At 36.0% G+C, this 22,223-nt stretch overlaps 1 protein-coding gene across 1 annotated transcript; it reads right to left on the bottom strand.

Moving 5' to 3' along the window:
* Nucleotides 1-1,769: 1,769 nt before the first annotated feature.
* On the bottom strand, nucleotides 1,770-22,001 carry LOC129745871 (phosphatidylinositol 3-kinase catalytic subunit type 3). Its single transcript, XM_055739241.1, has 12 exons — nucleotides 21,664-22,001; nucleotides 21,415-21,603; nucleotides 21,129-21,288; nucleotides 20,917-21,060; nucleotides 20,736-20,858; nucleotides 20,490-20,671; nucleotides 20,065-20,431; nucleotides 19,905-20,001; nucleotides 19,552-19,845; nucleotides 18,998-19,271; nucleotides 2,346-2,704; nucleotides 1,770-2,278 (listed from the first exon to the last, which is right to left on the bottom strand). Exons 1-12 carry the CDS (start codon nucleotides 21,723-21,725, stop codon nucleotides 1,833-1,835), a joined length of 2,697 nt encoding a protein of 898 aa, XP_055595216.1. The 5' UTR covers nucleotides 21,726-22,001; the 3' UTR covers nucleotides 1,770-1,832.
* Nucleotides 22,002-22,223: the final 222 nt, after the last annotated feature.

The raw sequence follows: 22,223 nt of genomic DNA, 5'->3' as shown, positions 1-22,223 counted from the left end.
TGTCAGTCCCAGACACCATTCATTTGACCTTTGAACAAAATTGGTGGCCTCGGTCAATCACGGAGTAGCAATCATTGGCGATGTGGAATTCGTTCTACTGAGCCACGCCAGCGATCATGGTGTTCGAAATGCATAAATAATAATGATCTAATTCAAAATATGTTTCCAAAACACGGTCAATTAACAAAATTTGGTACCATAAAGAGGACAAAGTTCTCAAAGTTAATAATGAAGCATTTCGAATTCAATGATTTAAGGTGGATGTGAGTAGTCAATCAAGCTAAGCTAAGCTAAGCTAAGTAGAGCTCATATTGGGCTATTTGAATTTACTGAAAACGGGTTTTGTTTACTCTATCTTTCGTACCCTTTTCACATGTTCGTGCTCAAATAATGAATTCAAAATGAAATCCAAAATTTAAAAAAAACTTATAGAACTTATTGAGGTAAATTATATTCAGAAATCGAACTGAAACTCGGAAACAGATTCAAAATTCATTTTTCGAAATCTAGTTCAGAAGTTTAGATTTAGGAATAATTTATGTTATCTACTGTGATAGATGTTTTGTGAATATTTTTGTCTATTTTTCGACCTAGAGATTCCATCAAGCTACTCAGTTTCTTAAAATGCCCGACGTGTCGACCAGTTTTGATGAACTTTTTCAAGGGGATTATCTATTTGTTGTTATTATCTATTTCGTTTTTATTCAACGTTCAGGAGTCCAGTGATCATTGGTTTAATCGGTTAAAAATCAATAGAATTTTTCATCCGATATTCTTGGGTCGCACTTTGACTTCAAGCTACTACCAAACTAACCTATCAAGAAGAGCATGATCTTTAACAATTTGGAAATGTCATACAACAGAGAGTTTTAAACAAAAGAATTATTTTAACAAAATGAAAAATATAAATTGTCAAAAAAGATTTTTTTTTCTAGAAATTAAATATTGCATAAATTAGAAAATGATAGATAACAAAAATTTAAAAAAAAAAATTATAAAATAAAAATCGCAAAAAGGCATTGAAAAATTTCAAACATGACTACAATTATCACAAAAACTATAAAAATTACAATACTTCCAAAAATTACAAATTTTAATATTATAATTTTTAACACTATTTTTTTCCTTTTTTACTTTTTTTAATCGTATTTTTCATTTTTATGTACTGAGTTCCTGAAAGAGGATTTTTGGCCAATTTTTTTAATTACACTACATCTCGACATTTAACATTTGGCATCGAAATTAAAACACATAAATTTTTTTTCAGGATTTTCATCCTTAAGGATGATTCATCCCTTAAATTTAAATTTCGATTTTTCCGATTTGGTGAATACCTAAATCGAATTCAATGAGCTGAAATTTTGCACAGCTTAGTTTGTTGGACCGATCAACAAGATTTTTTTGGTCGTTTATGAAATTCAACATGGCCATTTTGGCTGCTACAGTAATTTCTTGAATCCTTTATTATTTGCTCATATAAACTTGTTTTTGAAAACCATCTAAAAATGTTAATAAATTGTCAATATGATTTAAAAAAAGTTGGGCAACGGAAATTAAAATAAACCTTATTTTCAAAAAAAATAAAAGTTTTGTCTAATATTACAAGAACTAACAAATAAAAAAAAAAGATAAAAATAATGGACGTGCCAAATTAAAGAAAAATCCCATGGTATAATGACCGACCAGTACTAAAAAAATGCCTTCTTTTTGGAGGTTTATATTAAAACCAGCGTGTTCCAATGTTTGTCATCAAAATAAGTAACACATGGTAGATAATTAGTTAGTATCTAATTGTAAGCTTTACGTTCATAAAATACATCACATTTTTTCCATCACTTTCTCCAGTACTGTGCAATTTTATGAATTTGTTCTACCAGGGCCGGCATAACAGCAGTAATTGAAATGTCCAATAGATTTTGCAAATGTTGCACTGCTTCCTCATCCGATAAATCTAGCCGTAGATTATCTTCAACTTTCTTTACAGCCTTATCCGGCTCCAGAGCAATATCAGGAATTGATGCATCTACCATCAGCCCAAACAAATTCAACATCACATTAGCATGTCGTCGCAAATGAAGAAATGCTGTATAACAAAGTTTACGAAACTCTTGATAGTAATCGGAGTTCAGCCCACCCATGGCTTCGACCATTTCTTTGCTGAGCTTCATTGGTGGCGGCATGGGTTTCGGATCGCGTCCCAAAATATAACCAAAGTCGATATGAAATAGCTTTCCTGTATCTGTCAACAGAAGATTGTCCAAATGACGATCACCAACACCTGTCAAGTTCAAGTTAGGAGATAAAAATATGTATAAAATTCTATGCTATTCGTATTGGTCACTTACCAAGAATGTACGTTATAACACAATAACCAGCACAACTTTTAATATAAGTATCCATAACGTCCGGGACGATGCCGAACGGGCCACTTTCGCATGGATGGTGTTTACGGAAGAAGTTGAGTATACTACCTTCAGCTGTCAGCACATCAGCCACTGTTATCGACTCGATATACTGCATAAATCCATGCTTCGAACTAGTGGCTAACACCCGGTATGGGGTTAGTTTGAGATCCAGATTTTCTTTCTGCAGAAGTTTGTCCATCAGTGTTATCATTTGCAATATTAGCTGATCCTGGCGTAAATCGTCACCATGTTTAAAAATTGCCACATACTCGGTAGGAGTTGTCGTGAGGAAAGTTAACCTGAAATTGAATAAATAAAAACCCAATCAAAGGTTTAAATTTGCATCTTTTAGTATTTTAAACAGTTTAGATTACTATTTATGTAATAGCTGACCCGGTGTGCTTTGCTACAACTTTAAAAAATGATTGATATTTTCTAAAAAGTATTCAAAATTTAATTGTTTTTGTGAGCATGCTTTAAAATCAAATTACAACATAAATCGAAAGTTACCGCTAAGAATGAGAGCTGCAGCTGAAGTCTCGAATTGCAATACAATGCAGAAACTATCTTAATTCGATTTCAAGCTTTGAAATTTTAAATTTGTTTTTATAAGCTTGATAAGTTTTTTTTATTAATTAATTGATATAAATTTCTCACCCTCTCCCCCTTTCAATACTGGAAGGGCTCACGGACTATACCTCAGAAATATTTCGAATACATCTGGAAAATGTTACATGCTACATTTGGCTCCATTTGTTTGATAAGAGTTTTAGAGTTATGTCAAATATAATATGAATAAAATCTGCCTCTTTCTTCCCTACTCAACCCTAAAACGGGAGGGTCTCAAATCATTCATTCGCAAACAACCTATCTCCCACTCCACTCAACTCCAATTGATCAAGATATTGAGCCAAAGAAATACTCCCCGGAATGTACGGTTCGACGTTATTCGTCGGTGATAAAGATGAACTGAACCTCAAAAGTGATGCAGCACAATACACTTATCAACTTGATAAGTCGTTGCGATACAATGCGAGACACATCAGCAAACCGTAACGTCTCTGCTATAATTATGATTACCACATTTGAACTTCCGATCACCAAACGACGCTAGTAAGAATTGCGCAAAACCGAATACTAAAGCAATGAAATAAAATGGAGATTGATGCTACACCCATAGAAGAGGTTGCAAAAATCCAATGCCTATTTAGCACATCTCTGTGCCGATAATGCGCTGAAATGTGCACTGTGCCGAAGATGATATGTTTGAAAAACCGTAACTGGCATAAGGACTCGGCTCCCAACTAAAATGATGCATGACCACTACATTCAAGCAAAACAAGAAAAACATTTTATGGGATTTCGTTCCTATTGGATAATTCATCCCAGAAACAAGAAAATAAAAATATAAACTACAGCGCCCGTAGGGAGAATCGAACCCATATCACTAATCAAATGGTCTTGCCAGACCGACATCTTAACCAATGTACTATTTGAGCTTCATGCAGGAAGAGGGATATTTGTCATAGGCATTCTGCCACCGATCAATCACAAAAGAAACGCACGACAGTGGCTTCCCGGCGTTTGGCCTCCTTTCAAGGTATTCATTCGTCTTGTTATGGAAACGGGAAAGGGAACGGGAGTGGAGGAAACGGGAAACCCATTGAATGAGAACTGTGCTTTGCTTACTGCCTGCTATTACATACACACGCTACATATACACAGCTGCTAAAGCCGGGCAGCTTGGCCGGTGCTTGTTTGCCGGTGAATTGAAGGAATATATTCTTGTTGCTTTGGCTACATACACACGCACAGCTTAGCCGTGGTTGTTTGCCGGCAAATTGAATTGAAGGAATGTTTTTTTTTTGTTGTTGCTTTTACTGCATACACACGCACAGCTCGGCCGTGGTTGTTTGCCGGTTGATTGAAGGGATTGAATTAGAAGGATGTTTTTTTGTTGCTTTTGCTACATTCACACGCACAGTGCTCGGTTCGCTGGCTGCCTGGTGTTGGCCGGTATTATAAAGCTGTTCCCCTAGTTCGATCCTTCCGAATTTTAGGCGTCTGGGTTGACGATCAGCTCAAATTCAGGAACCATATCAACCTTGTTCGGAAGGCCACCACCAACAAGCTGAATATTCTGAAAAAGATTTGTAGTCCTAGAGGTGCAGGTTCACGTACATCGTTGCTTCTGTTCCTACACGGCTGGTTGCTGCCAACAATGCTTCACGGCCTGGGATTCTTCAGTCGAGGACATGACATCATCCGGAAAAGATTGGAACCGATCTATAATCAAGCAATACGTATCATTAGTGGAGCCTTTAAAAGTAGTCCTATCCCATCTCTAATGGCAGAAAGCGGTCAATTACCGTTCAAATACATCCTAGCGAGAACTTTAACTATGAAATCGATCAGATGGTTGTCACTAAACCGGAGTCCCGATGTTCCAATGGTTCTTCGAGCTAACAGTTTCCTAAATACATTCCATGGTACCATACCTCCAATCTGTCACCGCAAAGAGCCTAGGCTACTACAATGGAACTCAAAAATCCCAAAAACAGATTTATCGCTCCTTTCCAAAATTCGAGCTGGTGATAATCCGTCCATAATTTTGCCTCATTTCCGCTACACAGTAGAAAACAAATACAAAACATTTCCTAAGTTCTACACCGACGGCTCAAAAACACAGAATGGCCGGGTTGGCTGCGGCATACACGGAGACTCCGTAAACATTTCGCTCCCCCTCCCATCAATATGTTCTGTATTCAGTTCTGAAGCATTTGCTCTATTGTGGGCCGCAAAAAATGTCTGTCCCCCCTCTGGCTCCGTCATCTTTTCCGACTCCGCAAGTGCGTTAAAAGCTGTAGCTGCTGGAAACCTTAAGCACCCCTGGATTGCTGAATTGTCAGAAGTCGCCACCCTGAAAAATATCTCACTTTGCTGGATACCAGGACATTCTAATATACCTGGAAACGAAAATGCCGACCTTCTAGCATCGGCTGGCTGTCAGTTGGACCCTCCAGAGCAAGAAATCCCTTCCCTCGACGCTGTCAAATGGTTGAAGCAACATATTTACCATATTTGGTCCCAGGAGTGGAACAACCTATCAGACAACAAGCTTCGAGAACTGAAAAATACCCCCGAACCATGGAGAGACCGCACATCGTTTCAAGAAAGGCGTATGTTAACACGCCTTCGCATAGGGCACACCAATTATACGCACGGATACCTGATGGATAAAGACGATGCTCCTATCTGTGAAGCGTGCCAGGTTCCCCTAACAATTAAACACATCATCATAAACTGCACTTTCTACCAACAAGCTCGACAGGATTGTGATCTTGCAGATAACCTTCGGCAGGCTCTCTCCAATTGCCCCGACGAAGAGAAAAAGATTTTAAAATTTTTCCGACAAACCAAACTCGCAAGACTGATATGAAGAAACTGTCAAATGACGACTACAAATAATGAATGCCACTTGACACTGAGGAATAGAGGATGAATAACGCGATAGCGTTAAAATCCTAGAAAAAAGAATTAAAAAAAAAAAAAAAAAAAAAAAAAAAAAGTTGGCCGGTATTTATTTCCATCCTTCTTCGTCTTGTGGTGCGATAGGGAGGGACGTGAAAGCGTTTTTATTTTGTTTCTTTCAGACATACGCAATTCGGTTAACTTGGGAGATTAATGCCGGTGGGAGCAAATCGAATCAGCACCGATCGCGTTATCTTCTTGTACCAATGATGCTATGTAATTGACTACACGCCATTGGCACAGAGGCTGAATTTTGGGTGTATATTGAAATTTAGCAAACTATGGCAAACTGATGCTCTGAAAAAGCCGTTTTTTTATCAAATCACCGAAACAGATTTATAATTTTTTTTAACTTTGGTTCACGAATTTTGAAGCCTCATTCCACTATCATAAAACTGCGATCAAACATACGAACACCAAACCTATGCCTATTGAGGTTTTCTTTTAATTAATAAAAAGACCGTTTCACTTGTGTTTTTATAAGCACGATACAAAGAATTCTGAGCCCAGCCTTTTTTTATTCGTTTATCGAAGTCAGTTTGGAAACTCATAGAGTTACCACAATAGCCAGCAGAGGTTAGCATCCTTGTCTTCTAAGCCAACGGCCATGAGATCGAATCCTAGTCGTGAAATAACCTGGCATACATCCCACTACTGGAATGAAGTCACCCTGACTCTAATAATCATATTCATTTTCATACCCAAAAATCATCGCATATCAATTTTAATCCCATTGGTTGATAAGTTTTAAGCTTTACAACAAAATTTATATGAAACCCTTTCCTTCTCTATCATCTCCACATTTCAAGACGCAAGGATCTATAACAATCATAGAAACATATCTCGTACTCATATACTTTTCCATGTCATACTTTTTCCATTTGCTGGTTCCTTCAATTGAGAACTTATGCAAACAAAGTTTACTGAGAAATCATCCCCCTTTCTTATGTTCCTACTCACTAAACGAAGGGTGGTGCCTCAAATAATCATAGAACCATATTTAAACAATTTCCCATGTCAAATTTTGTCCATTTATAAAATAAATTCTCGGAATATGCAAAAATCTTGTATGGAAGCCCTCCTCCTCCCTTTCTATATCGTCAATCGTATGCTCCTACTGCAGGAAAGGAATGGTTTCAAATTATCATAAAAATATTTCCATAGCATGCCAAAATTGGTTCCATTTGGAAGGTTAGTTGGCTACTCGAGTTATGCAATAACATGAAAGAGAGTTCTATATCTTCTTTCTATCTCTCCATTCGATGGAGGAGTGAGTACTTAATATTGATAGAAATATTTCTTGTACTCAAATACCCCATTTGCTCAATTAATTCTCAAGTTATGTAAAAAAAATGTATGGAAGCCCACTTTCTCCATTTATATCTCCCCGCTGAAAGAAAGGAGGGGCCTCATTTCATCATACAATCATTTCTCGTATTTATACCCTCCCATGCCCCACTCTTTAATCATGTTTCAGATTTCCCGTGTGACAGGTTTTGACAGGTTTACAAGAAAGGTATTTTCCCCTAAAGTTCAGAAAATATAAAGAAAATTCTTGGTTCAATACTGCAATCCAGTTAACCATGATAAACAGAAATTTGGCCTGCAGATCTTGGAAAAGATTAAAAACCATAGAAAATAAAATTCGCTATAAATTATTACGAAACAAGGTTACGAGTCTGATTCATAAAGCTAAACCAAACCGCGACAAAAAACTTTTTGAAAAAATTTAGCTCCTGCAAAATTTTGGAACAAGGGTTGGACTTAATAAACGTCAAGTGGATACACCCACTTTGAAGTATTCTGTTTCCGAGATTAATGAATACTTCTCTTCTAATTTTTCCCAAAGTTGCGGTTCTGAAATTATAGTGCCCAGGTTTTCACTCTAGAAATAGTGAAAGCTACGAAATTGTGAATGCAATAGCATGCAAATGCAAATTTAGCGAGAATTATTCTGAATCATTTCAAATAGGCAGTGGTGCCAATATAACTAAAACATAAGTTAAACAGAAGGGCTGCCCAATTGTTGGAACGTTCACTACCTTTACTTTTTCATTTGTTCGCTACAATTATCACTACTTCGAAATTTCCCTTTCAGTGGAAAAAGATTGAAGTTATTCCAATCGCAAAGAAACCCAATAATAACGAAATAACAAATTTACGACCAATTAGTATTTTACCTTCAATTTCTAAAGTAATTGAAAAACTTGTTAAATTACAAATTAAAGAATATGTCAATAGAAATAACCTGCTTATCATTTTTCAATCTGGTTTTAGATCGTTACACAGCACAGAAACAGTGCTCATGAAAGTTCATAATGATATTTCGCTAGCTTTAGACAAAAAAAGAGTGTCTATTTTAATTTTGATCGATTTGACAGAGTGTCTCATGTGAAGTTAATACAAAAACTTGTAAATGAATTCAATTTTAGCAAACAAGCAGGTCAAATGATTCTCTCATATTTAAAAAATCGCACTCAAGCCGTATATTTCGAAGAAAAAATTTCAAATTTTATACCTATTGAATCTGGTGTTCCCCAGGGCTGAATTCTAGGCCCGCTATTGTTTTCACTATTTATAAATGATTTGCTCGAGATTATACACACTGAACCCAAAAACACACTTAAAATACACTTGAAGATTCTCTTAAAAGTAAGAGTTCAGTGAATTTCTTCATTTCAAGTGACTCATGTACATTTCACTTGCCCCTCACTTAAATTTAAAGTGAGCGAGTCAATATTCACTTACGCATCACTTGAGTTTTAAGTGACTGGCACTTGAATTCTACTGGATGCCCATTAGACTGCCTCAAATTTGTATGGGAAATTCAAAACCTGTGAAATGTTGTGCGCCGCAGGCTAAAATTGATCCTGGGTCTAGTACAAGATCTCATGCCAAATTTGGGCCAGATCGGACCACGGGAAGGGGTCGCTCAACGAGCCTGTAGTTTGTATGGGATTTTAAGACATTTTGTTCGGGAGAAACATGAAAATCCAGTTTTTTATCAATAACTTTGGTTCCCGTCGGCCGATTTCTTTCAAAAACAGGTTTTCTCAAAGCCTGAATTATGACAAATATTTCATCCGAAGACTGCATATCGATAAGAGTTAAGATAAAAAAGTTATTAAGCTTCAAAAATGGGGTAACTTTTTTTACGGTGGTATTCATCACTGCTAATGAGGCGTCAATATGTTCGACCGCCTCGACTCATTAACAGTGATGAATACCATCCTTAAAAAAGTTAGCCCATTTTTGAAGCCTTATAACTTTTTTATCTTAACTCTTATCGATATGCAGTCTTCGGATGAAATATTTGTCATAATTTAGGCTTTAAGAAAACCCGCTTTTGAAAGAAATCGGCCGACGGGAACTAAAGTATTTGATGAAAAACTGGATTTCCATGTTTCTCCCGAACAAAATGTCTAAAAATCCCATACAAACTTCAGGCTCGTTGAGCGACCCCTTCCCGTGTTCCGATCTGGCCCAAATTTGGCATGAGATCTTGTACTAGGCCCAGGATCAATTTTAGCCTGCAGCGTATAACTTTTTCAAAAGTCGGGTCATTTGGGGCAGTCTAATGCCCATTTACTTCTCTGGTCACTTGACCGATCACTTAACATTCAAATGAATCTACCAATATCGCATGTCAACAATGTTGGAATTGAATATGTTTATTGTTGTTTGGAAGGGGAACTTAAACGAGTTTTGTTTGTGCTATTAGACGCAGTTATTAATTAATAATAAAACAATTGTTTACTTCCAGAGCTCGATGAAAAATTATATTGCATGATGATGGTTGTTTGTTATAGAAGATAAATTGTGATGAATAAACTGTAACCCTTATATTAAATTATATTTTTGTTTTGTTTCTACTTTTTCAAGCCATCAAGTCAAGTTCAAGTTCAATAAAAATAAAAGTAAGTATAAGATCCAGTGAATACTCGAAAAATATTAAATTGATTTTTTATTATTATTTGCAGAGAACAACAACAAAAATGTCCTATTTAAGTGGAAAACGGATGGTTTTTTCATGTTGGAACATTTATTTGGACTCAATGATGTATTTAAAAAAAAACTGTATTTTTTTCATTTTTTTATTTCAATAATAAATTGGTTTGAATAACAAAGTTAATTGATAATTTAAATGCCGAAATTCCACCTAGAAATTTTCTTTACTTAAAGATATAAACTGCATACATTCAAAAATGCACATTGCTGCCAACTTAAAATTCACTTCGCCACTCACTTGAAATTCACTTGACGGTCACTTAAAATTCACATGAATTGACGAATGGCGAAAATTTACTCCAATCGTCACTTACATTTTAAGTGAAAATTATTTTCCGTGCAGCAATAATTCAAATGTTTGCTGACGTTGTTCAGATTTACATGTGTAAAGAAAACTTATTTTTTCTTCCAGAAATGAGTCATGGAATTAACGTTGATCTTCAGAATATCCATGCATGGTCAGTTCACAACCTTCTCCCTATTAATCCAGCTAAATCAAAAGCAATGCTTTTCTGCACATGCAAGAACCTCTTAGAGCCGCCACTTTTGCTTATAAATCAGGAAACAATAAGATTTGTGCAACATGCTGAAAATCTAGGTGTTACATTGGATAACGAACTCAACTGGAAAAAGCACGTGTCTATTCAGTGTGGAAAAATTTATGGTACACTTAAAAAACTGAATTCAACCACCAGATATTTTGATTCATGTACAAAATTAAATCTTTTTAAAGGTTATGTTTATCCTTTATTCCTTTATTGTTCTTTTTTATACTGAATGCTCAGGCTCAATCAGTAAATCGATTGCGCATTGCATTAAATGCGTGCGTTAGATATGTCTATAGGCTTCCGAGAATTAGTCATGTTCCGCATATTCAGTCAAATTTTATTGGGTGTCGGGGTGTCGGTTCGAAGAGTTGTATGAAATTCGTGCATGTGAAATGATTCACAGAATTTATTCAACTGGAAAACCAGATTATTTGCGTTCACTTCTTGTACCGTTGAGAAACTTGCGAACTAAAAATTTTCTTATCCCACATCATAGCTCTGCTTATTATAATAGTTCTTTCTTTATCAGAGGTATTAGAAAATGGAATAATCTCCCATACTTTGTCAAATCTGCTCATACGAGATCTAGTTTTAAGAGGCGTTTTTTTGGGATTTTAAACCAATAGGTTTATTCATCCCCATTTAAGAGGTGTTTACTGACAAGGTTCACAACATAAGATAGGTTTTCTGTAAATATTGTTAAAAACAATTATGAAAATCGCAAGAAACGAGTATAATTGAACGAAATTTAAATTGTAACAATTCAAAAGATTTGTATCTTAGGTTACATGGTTATTAATAAAACAAATACAAATACATGCCAAATTTGGTTCCATTTACTCGATAAGTTCTCGTGTTATGTATAAAAATTGTACGGAAGCTCGGAAGCAATACTAGGAAACACTGATTCGTAAAAGCATTTAAATTCGTTTCTAAATCTTTTTAATATTAGTTACTTTACCTGCAAAAGAAAGGAAAAATAATTAATAACTTCAAAAGCCTTCGTTATTTTGATAGTTTGTTAATGGCCACTAGATTGACCAAATCAGGCGAATTATGAAAATTGCAAGCTTTAATTGATCCGAGGCTGAGCACAAAGTCCCATGCTAAATTTGGGGGGATCGGACCTTGGAGTTTGTATGGAATTATGAGAAATTTTATTCGGAACAAACATAAAAACCCAGTTTTGCATCATTTTCTTAAGTCTCTATCGGCCAATTTCCTTTCATTGTAGTTTTTAACGAAGCTTTAATTATGACAAGTATTTCATCGCTAAGCCCCATTTTGTTTAGGGTTATGATAAAAAAAGACATTAAGTTTTCAAAATTAGCTTCTGAAGGGTCAATTAACAAAAAAAACATTAATTTTCGTTAATCGACGCTTAGAAGCCCCTTTTTAAGTATGATAACTGTTTTATTACAACTCTAATCGAAATGCGTTCTTCAGTTGAGATATTGCCATAAGAAAATCTTGAAGAAAACTCATATAAAAAAAGGTAGATAAAGTTCAAAATGGTAAAAAACTGCTTTTTTTATGTTCATCCCGAACAAAATCAACATAATTGCATACAAATTTCAGGTTTTTTGCACGACCCTTTCTCGTAGTCTGATCAGGCCCAATTTTTTATGGAACCTTGCGCTACAACATATTTTAATTTGCTTAGTTTTAGAATTTCATATGAAGTTTTTTTTTGTTGGATTTTATGTGAATACAGGGTTCGATTTGGATTTTCTAGTGAAATTCTTTGAGGTGGAAATTTCCATTGAGGACAGTTTTTTTAAATAATTTTATTTAAAAAATGTATGAAAACTTTTGAATTTGTTTAATCGAAAATGTTTATCTCTAAAATAAAGTATGTTCAAAGTTTTTTTTAGTCACATTGAATTTATGTCATGGATAGCTTACCTTATGCCAGCAAGTAATAGAGCATTTATTAAAATTGATGTATGAAGAACTTGATCTTTTTTCAAGATTTTAATTCGAATCACAGATAACTATCTGCTTTATGTCGACACGAATGCCATAAGGATGGTAAAGTGTCACTAATAAAACTTTAAAAAAAAAATCTGCTTTATGATTCACAAAATCGGAGAGAATTTCATTTCAATGATTTCTCAAGCAACTAAAAGTCCCATATCTACTACACTCAGAGGAAATCTTATTATAAATTTCATAAGATACATCTTATGAACCACTTTTTTGCGTCCAAACTAATTTTTCATAAGAGTCTTATGAAATTCTTTCAATTTTCATACGATGTTCTTATGAAAAATAGAAGCCCTTTTATTTTTCTTATGGCGCCACTCGCCACTTCATAAGAGAATCTTATGGCATACATAATAGTATTTTTCTGAGTGTAAAACTCGTGCCTACAAAGTTCGAATTTCGCTGAATAAAGGGAATTGGTACTGAATTTTCTAGAATATTAGCATGAAAGTTACAAAAGGTTCCTTAAATAGCCTTTTTGTGACACGGCATTCGCATCACTCAGTATAAAAGTTACAAACTGGGTCTAAAATAGCCTTCTATGGACTTGAAGTTCCAAAAAGATCCTCATATAGCCTTTATTGTGATAAGTCAATCGCATCCATTCAGTATAAAAGTTACAAATTAGGTCTCAAATAGTCTTCTATGGACTCGAAGTTACAAAAAGGTCCTAAAATAGCCGTTTTCGAGACATATCCGCAATTTCATGAACATGAAATGTGAACGTACATTAGAAAAGGACAGTATATCATTTTTTGTAGCTTGGAAATTGTTGAAATGTATAATTTGTATTGAAATTTCAACTCAGAACGACTTAAAGCTAAATCGCAAAGGATTGTTTTTGAAAAGAGTAATTTTTTTGAAATTTCGTCCAACTGTATTTACTTACCACGAATTTATCATACATTCAAAGTCATTTGAAGCAATTCATGAATTAAATATCAAGATTAACTCAAGAATTTGTATAATTTTATGCCTAACAGTTATAAACATGGAATTTCAATTTTTTTAAAACGATATTATTTTAACGGATGTTTGATTTATAGGGTAACGGACTTATTTTGGACCGGGTACATATTTTGGACCACCTTGTAGCTTTTTGCCAATATTTCTCTCATAAATCATGTTATTCATAAAAATTTTGAACAAATATAGTTAAAGCTACTTTTTATGATTCTAATCACATTTTAAATTTTATTTTAATAAGCTGTTAACGAAAAGAAAATTGAAAATAAAGTTTAGATTTTTCACAGTTGGACCGAATCAGGGCCATTTCAGGAGGACGTGCCATTATTGGAGCCAACTTTCAAGAGGTTTGCTGCATAGCTGTGATGGATTTTACAAATACAAACAAGTTCACAGCTATGATAAAACACGTGAAAACTATTTTGCAAGCTCGAAAAAGCAAAATAACTGGTTTTAATAGCAATTTGGCCCATGTCGAAAATAGGTTCTACTCTATTCCTTAGGGACTTATTTTGGACCACTCAGCATAACCTGGGTATTTAACTTGATGTTAAATGTTCATGAACGTAATAAGACGTTGTACGACGATATGAAAGAATTATGCACACTATTTCAATCACTCATTATGAATAAAATTTGGAATTTAAGCATGATTTTATTTAATCAGTTCGCCAAAGCCCAAACTCGCCATTAGACGAGGTTCGCTTTAATCGGCATAAAACCAAGCCAATCATAGTTTTAACTTACTTTTTGTGCACTATGCTTTGAATCACGTGAATCTAAAAATCAACATCAATGGCCACTGTTTGATAAGCAGTTGTGAAAAGCTACAGCTTAATGAAGCCTCAAAACATGAAAACTTGGACTTGCGCCAATTTTTAATTAAGTCATTGTTTTTTATGTTTCATGAAAAATTATTGAAAGTTTGGTCTAAAAGTTTCAACCATTTAGGATTGCCAGTAAAATGAGTGCATTCAGGAATGATTTTCGAGGAAAAAAACTTGGATAGGTAGAAGAAATTTTTGTAAAGTTGAAATATCTCAGTTAGAACCATTATATCAAATAATATATTGAATTATAGCTATAAATGTTTCAAAACTTGGGAAAAGGTGGTTGAAATTTGTAATTTTTAGAAGCGATAAAGTACTAAAAATCTAGTTTTCCAGCCCCTGTGGTTATTATTTTATTTTTTATTTTTTTATTTACATAGTATTCCGTCTCACGACATAACTTGACGAACATAATTCCTAAAATTCACTCGGTTCATAGCAACCGTTCTCCAATTTCTCGGGCACCACACATTCGCCAGATCACGCTCCACTTGGTCTAACCACCTCGCTCGTTGCGCCCCCGCTCGTCTTGTTCCTACCGGATTCGTAGCGAACACCTGTTTTGCAGGACAGTCGTCCGGCATTCTCGCAACATGTCCCGCCCAGCGTATCCGGCCAGCCTTCACCACCTTCTGGATACTGGGTTCGCCTAAGAGGCGCGCGAGCTCGTGGTTCATCCTTCGCCTCCACACTCCGTTCTCCTGTACGCCGCCAAAGATGGTTCTTAACACTCGTCGCTCGAATACTCCGAGTGTACGCAGGTCCTCCTCGAGCAATATCCATGTCTCGTGCCCGTAGAGAACAACCGGTCTAATGAGCGTCATATACAGGTTACACTTCGTGCGAGGGCTAAGTCTTCTCGACCGCAGTTGCTTGTGGAGTCCATAGTAGGCACGACTTCCGCTGATAATTCGCCTCCGGATCTCACGGCTGGTGTCATTGTCTGCGGTCACCAGTGAGCCGAGATAGACAAAGTCTTCGACTATCTCCAGCTCGTCGCCGTCGATCGTGACCTTGTTATTACTGGACAAGCAGGTTCGGTCGGTCTCGGATCCGCAGGCCAGCATGTACTTCGTCTTAGACGTATTAATCATCAACCCAATCCTTCCTGCTTCGCGTTTCAGTTATGCCCCTGTGGTTATGCAAATTAAAAAAAAAATGTTGGAAAACTACTCCAACGATAAATTTTATCCGAGAAGTTAGTATCAAACTTAAAACTGAATTTTTGTGAAAAAAAATCAGGCTCTTAGATGGCTAAAAAGATAGCATAAATCTCGCACATTTTTATCTTTTTGAATCTATCTACAGAACTGAAGCCAAACTAAATCCACTAAGGTACACTAAGTCAAAATCCATCAATTCATGTCGCGAAGTTCATGATGTCAGACTTTCTCAACTTATCATTGGGTCGCCTGAAGGAGATTTGCGTTCTGAAAATTAAGCCTAAAGATAAGCCAACTGGCCAGTATTGAACACTGCAGAACAAATTTCGTCAAGATTTCAGTGTGCTGTCAGAATTTTCATAACATAACATTTTATGTGTTCTATATAACAGGAATTTTACTGTTTTTATTCTTCTTATCGAACAAACAAAACTTAACTAGTCTATAACAATAAGAAAAGACAAAATTCTCTGAATAATTCGCATAATTGCGCATCAATCGCTGTCGAAATATAGCAAAATTTAGAACAAAAAAACTTATTTAGTTTAAGGGTGGTCCAAAATAGGCCCACAGGGTGGTCCAAAATAGAAACCTGGTGGTCCAAAATACTGACCAGAGAAATGATTGAAGAATCGTGTTTTTAGGCTTAAATCTTGTTACATTGCAACAAACGACGATATTTTTCGATAGAAAAAGCCTTGATCTTCGTTATGAACGGATAAAGCAGTCGAAAATTGTAACATATGCTTTTTTATTCCAGAAAATTGCATAGCCACTTCCCAAAGCAATCCAAAATAGGTCCGTTACCCTATGCCGTTGCGTGATGTTTCTGAGTAATAACTAACATGCGACTCCGCTGCTGGCCGCTGGCTGCCTTGCGGGTATTCTAGGAAACTTATTACCACTTCGAATTTTAGCTAGCGGTAAGGCAACATCTAGGCGTGGCGTCGTGGCAGCGTGTTTGGCTATCATTCCGAAGGATCGCGGTTCAAATCTTGTATCAGGACTAATTTTTTTCATTAGGTGGTTTGATTGCTTGAGTAAGCAAATCAAACAAATGTGTTGCAGAACTGGAGTGCGTGCTGGCATGTATCGAACAAAGTTAAAAACAAAGCTATTAAGTAGAATGAATTGAGATGATGGAAGGAATAAAGATGGATGCCGAGAAACCGGCAGCACCACATGGGCTGGTGATGACCAAAGAACAGAAGGCCGTTCAAATCTTTAATGAAACTTCAAAGTTTCAATAAGAACTTAAATTTTGGGCTTTATAAAACGAGCTTCAGCACATTGATTATGCTGATTAAGCTGTGTTTGACCTTTTTAACGAGACTTTTGGTTGCTTGGGTTATTTATTTAGACACGTTCCAGTACATAAGCAGAGTTAACACGATAAGTTAAGACATCAAAAATAAATGCTTTGTGTAGCTCGGTACGACGCTTTTCAAGAGAAGCAATACTTATCAGGGCACACCTTTGCTCGTACGGCGGAAGTCGAAGTGATTCGTTCCAAGGAAGGTGCCGGAGAGCGTACCTAACGAAACTTCGCTGGACACGTTCAAGTCGGAAGCAGTCTGTACTCTGAGTAGGAGCCCATACCTGAGCGGCGTATTCCATAATGCTACGAACAGAAGAACAGTACACTGCTTTCAGAGCATAGACGTCGTCGAAGTCTTTCGTGTTACGACTTGAGACGCGAATGCGAATGTTAGTTTTTGTCAATTTTTACTCCCAGGTCAAGAGTGGACTTGATATTCTCCAATGTTGATCCCGAGAGTTGATATTTGAAGTTGACTCTGTTTCGTGCACGAGTGAAGTTGACTATCTTATATTTTTTGGCGTTTGCGGTCATTCCATTTAAACGGCACCAGTTTTCTAATCTGCCGATGTCGCTTTGTAAGACAAGACAGTCAACAGCACTGATAACCTTCCCAAACGACAGGGCAACAGCATGAAGCAGAGTGTCGGATTGAAAAGTTTTACATAGGTCATTCACGAAAACTATTAACAGAAGAGGTCCAAGGTGACTTCCCTGCATTACTCCAGATGGGGTGTCGAAAGTTCATGATCGTGGATTCCTAATTTTCGTGAAATGTCGGCTCAAGAGATATAAGGAATCCAATCAAGTGACCAAGCTGGAAAACCTATGCGATCCATGTTTGCAAGGAGTATTCTGTGCGGGACACGGTTAAACGCTTTTGCAAAATCAATATAGTTTAGTTTCTTTATTCTCGCATTAAGTGTCCAACAAGCGCGATTTTTTTCTTGAGTTTTTATTAGAGACGAGTGTCTTGTCTGATCCAATCTCGGTAACTGCTGGAGTGAGACAAGGATGTATCTTAATCACCACTGGATCGATTGACTGTAGACTAAACCGAGGAGTGCCATAGAATCCTTCGACAATGGAGCAACTGATCGACCTTGACCTGGCTGACGATATTGTTTTGCTCACCCTAAGACAGCAAGACATGCAGAGCAAACTCGACGGAACTCACCGAAAGCTCCAAGACAGCAGGTCTCAAAATTAATATCGGAAAGACCAAGTCGATGGAAATCAACACAGTGAATCCTTTCAATTTCGTGGTAGCTGGGCAACAAGTTGAGAAAGTATAGTGCTTCCAGCATCTTCTGAATAATCCGATCCGGATCAGATTCTTTCAATTTAAACTACCATTCACGAATAAAACACAAGCGTTGCCAAACCAAACAACTACTGGAAAATGTTTGTGGTGTGACATTTTTGGACTATTCTTTTTTTTTTTTTTTTTTTCTGGGAATTTAACATTTTGGACTATTCGTAGAATTTCGCGGTATAATTGTCACACACGAATTTTCATTGAAAATAGTCCATTTTTCGAAAAGTTTGATCGTGGCTTAATATGACAGGAGTATACTTTAGTGATTCACGGCATCGAAGTCAAAAAAAAAAAAAATTGCAAAACTGTACGATAACAACAAAATCTTTTTGTTAAACTTTGATCGCGTTTTTCTCGTTTTTCCTTTCTGTGACATGTGACAATTATGCTTTCAACGGCAATATAGGGATGAAAAAATGAAAATTTCAAGTAGAAATCAGGTTGAATTAAACAAAAATTCCCGGTCATAGACAACAATATGGTGTCGGGTCATAGATAAATCACATTTTTTCCTATATTTCGTTGGAACCAACATTTTGTTATCTTATATCTACTGTGTAGTATATATGTCTTGTGATCAGTTTTTTCGGCTTGTAAAATGTGAATTGCACATAATCATCATCGTTGGTTGGCTATGATAGCTATGATAGCCAACTAACGATGATGATTATGTGCAATTCACATTTTACAAGCCGAAAGAACTGACCACAAGACATATGCAAAGTTTAGGCATATTTCAAACTGAAAGAAGACTGCAATATATGTAAATGTTGAAAAAAGACAAATTTCCTTGAAAAAAAATATTTTACTACGGACCGCATTCGCTAATCATAACCAACTGAACTAAACGACGCTTTCTCTTATCTAAATATCGAAAACAATAATACCTACTATTTAGAATTTCAAAAAAAAAAAAGAACTTACTTCGATGGCATGAGAGCGCTTTTGAATAAGGTCACCTTTTCCGCTATTATTCCTCTTATTTGTATATCTGGATTGAGAGGAAACGACAAGGGCTCAAACTTCGTGAAGTTCATCTTCACTGCGTCAGTATCTGAGAGAAGCGTTTGAAATTTTTCAGTTTTCTTTTTTCTATTACCAGGCTCTTTCGCGACCATTTTGATAAGTTTCACCAGATTATCGATAAATTTTTGCTGTTCCTTCAGACTTTGATAAATGGTTTTAAGTTCTGCATTCCCTGTCAAAATTAGATTAAAAAAATAATTTAGACAATAAAACATTTGAAATGATGCATAATCTAAGAGACTGTTGTACAATTAAGGTATTTCACTGAAATCAATTTTTTTACATTATGTGAAGAAGAACGACGTTCTTCGACGAGGGTAGCTTATCGTTCCTAGGCGCGGGAAAACAATGTTTCAAAGAAAAAAAAATAAATGTTTAAGTGTGAAAATATTTCAATCGCCTTGGAATTAATGAGCGAACCCTTGTTTAATTTGTTATCTATTTATACAAACCTCCGGAAAGATGTCGAATGAATATTTTTAGTACGGTCACATACATTTCTCTCACGCGTTCATCTTGTTTGCGCACGGATTCTTCTTCACATTCGATTGACAAATACCAGTACAGATAATTTGCCAAAGTTGGATTCTTACAAGCTCGTTGAATAAGAAAGGTAGCTAAATTATAAGGTACAGAATTGTCCTCACTGTACACTGCTTTTGAAATACTCGAAGGAACAGGAGTATTCTCCAGGGTGCTACTAGTTCTGATACTTGACTGGTCTTCTTTAATATCATATGAGGTCACTGTCAAACAAAAAAATCGCAAATTAACTTAATCACCTGAAATTTTTTCGGATATTTACCATCAGTTTCTGGATAAACCTCAAAATTATTTTCCATGGAATTTTCTTCGATCGATTTGAGCATATCTCTATCTAATGCGAGCTTGTTGTAGGATTTCTATAAAATAAATGAAGTGAATCAAGTTTTTTTTTCTATTACAATAACTAAACCATGACTTACGACAATCTCATCAAAGTGTTCATACTTCAAAGCTTGGACAAGTTGGAGCAAATAAAGTAAAAGATCTTCATCTGCAGCCTGGTCAAGGCGCGATATTGCGTAACGCCTCACAGTTTGATGACTGAAGGAAGAATTCAAGAGTTCCAGTGCGTCTTCTACGTCCATTGGTGCCCATTTGGCTAATAGTGCGAGTGCTTGTCGAACTTCCGTACCTGTCTCCCAGTTGATACATTTTAAAAATTTAGTCAAAGCTTTTTTCTGAGTACTTAAGTAAAAGCGATACTTCCATATCAAGTCTTGTTCTTCACTACTCAAAACTGACGTGGGCGAATAACGATACACTATTGAATGAAGTAAATCACGTACACTAAAATGTGTATAGAATGGTCAGATTTTCCGTTAAATGACAGCCGAGTATAACATACCCTGCTGTTGGTTTAGCATCGCGATCAGATAGTCCAGATCTAGCTGAGCGAGACAATCTGTGGTGTTTCCGTTCTACTAAATTTTCTTGGAATATCTCTGAATCTGGAACAGTAACCAATTTGGGCTTCGAGACAAACAAATGTTTGGTATCTCCGTCAGGTTCATAATAAACCACAGAACACTGTAATTAAGGAACATTATGTTAACTCATATGATTAGGGAATTGCTCTTTAACTATGTAATACCGTTTTGTCGCCAATCGTGAATTCTGGAAATTCAACCATAAGATAAAGAAAGTGTGAGCTTCGCTTTTCCTTTTCATTTATAAGTTCGACTTCCCTGAAAGTAAGTCGATCAAGCCAATCCACCTAAAACGTTCCGTTATTCCGAATAGTAAACTTGGGTTAAATATAAAATTAGTCATACTTTTTCAATTTGCCCGTTTCTATGTTTTTTAGCCAATTTCGAAAGTCGCTGCATTTGATTATTATCGTTACATTTTCCTGGAGTTTTAGAATTGTAATAGCCATCACCTTCTAATTCTGGCCAGACCTTAAGATCGTAGAGTCCCTGAAACACATTAAATATTCTTATTATTGCAATACGTTATAATTTATAAACACATTTTTTAAGCTCACCTGCCGAAACACGCCACTTTTACCGAATAGTGATAAAGAAGTTCCTCCCACAATGACATCGTCGCCTGGAAGTCCACCGCAATCATATATCGTGATTGTAAGAATTGAATTTCGCGAAAGGTCACTGAACAGTAATGGCAAGCTTAACCACTCGTTCCAACTAGAAAGAAAGATGCCAATTATTATATGCATGTTAACAATGCTATTGTAGTTTTGTTGTAATTGTAACTTTATTGTAATAGTAATTTTATTGAGTAAAACTTTTCGAACCAAATAAATAACTCACCTCCAACGACTGGAGAAACTTTTGTATGACGTTGTAACCGGAAGTCCAATAGGTTGACCGTCGTCAAAAACCTGAACACTGACCTTCAGAGGTGGACATTTCTCTGAATTCATTCCGGTGAACTTCAATAAAGGTTGCTGCAGAAGTTTTTCGAAGGAATGTGCTTGATGCTCGCCTTCAAGTGTTCCGCTGGAATTTTTGGATTCTCAATTCAAAGTTTTAAAATATCAATGGTTAACAAATACTTACATTTTGATTTGAAATTTTTGATTAACATCACAGCTGTGAACATAGCGGAACACTGCATCCATATTTCACAGCGTTTTACGGGAACTTGATACGAAAATAAAATTTGGCTGTGTTGCGTTCCAAATTAAGTCTTTATATCAAAAAGATAATTACCGTTCACATTGGAATATAACCTTCTGATTTATCACGTATGCAAATAGTTTCTGAGTAGTCTGACCCTATCCGCGGATATAGAGATAAATTAAATTTCCTGAATTTATCTGGAAGTTTCAGTAAAAAATAGTAATAAAATTTTCATCACAAAACATGAACGAAAACAAAAACAAACTTTTGGCGAAGTCAGCAGGGGGGCCAGACCAGAAGTGCCAGGTGTCCTGATTTTTCAGGATTTGTTCTGATTTTCGAGAAACCATCCTGATTTCGAGAAACCGCCCGACTTATAGAAAACTCTCGAATTGTCCTGATTTTTGAAAAATGGTTTTTAAAATGTCCTGATTTCAAAAAAACATCTTAATTTTCATCGAATTTGTAGTTGATCTATGAGGCCAGACCAAAAAGCT

The sequence above is a fragment of the Uranotaenia lowii genome, chromosome 2, assembly GCF_029784155.1.
Source record: "Uranotaenia lowii strain MFRU-FL chromosome 2, ASM2978415v1, whole genome shotgun sequence".
NCBI lineage: Eukaryota > Metazoa > Arthropoda > Insecta > Diptera > Culicidae > Uranotaenia > Uranotaenia lowii.
Note: the sequence above shows the minus strand (reverse complement) of the source record. Positions and strands in the feature narration are given on the sequence as shown.

Coding starts and splice junctions, on each gene's coding strand:
- LOC129745871 (XM_055739241.1), bottom strand. CDS start 21,725: ATGGATGCAGTGTTCCGCTATGTTCACAGCTGTGATGTTAATCAAAAA. Junction 20,672..20,735: donor TCACGATTGGCGACAAAACG/GTATTACATAGT, acceptor CCTTAATTACAG/TGTTCTGTGGTTTATTATGA. Junction 20,002..20,064: donor AACACTTTGATGAGATTGTC/GTAAGTCATGGT, acceptor TTTATTTTATAG/AAATCCTACAACAAGCTCGC.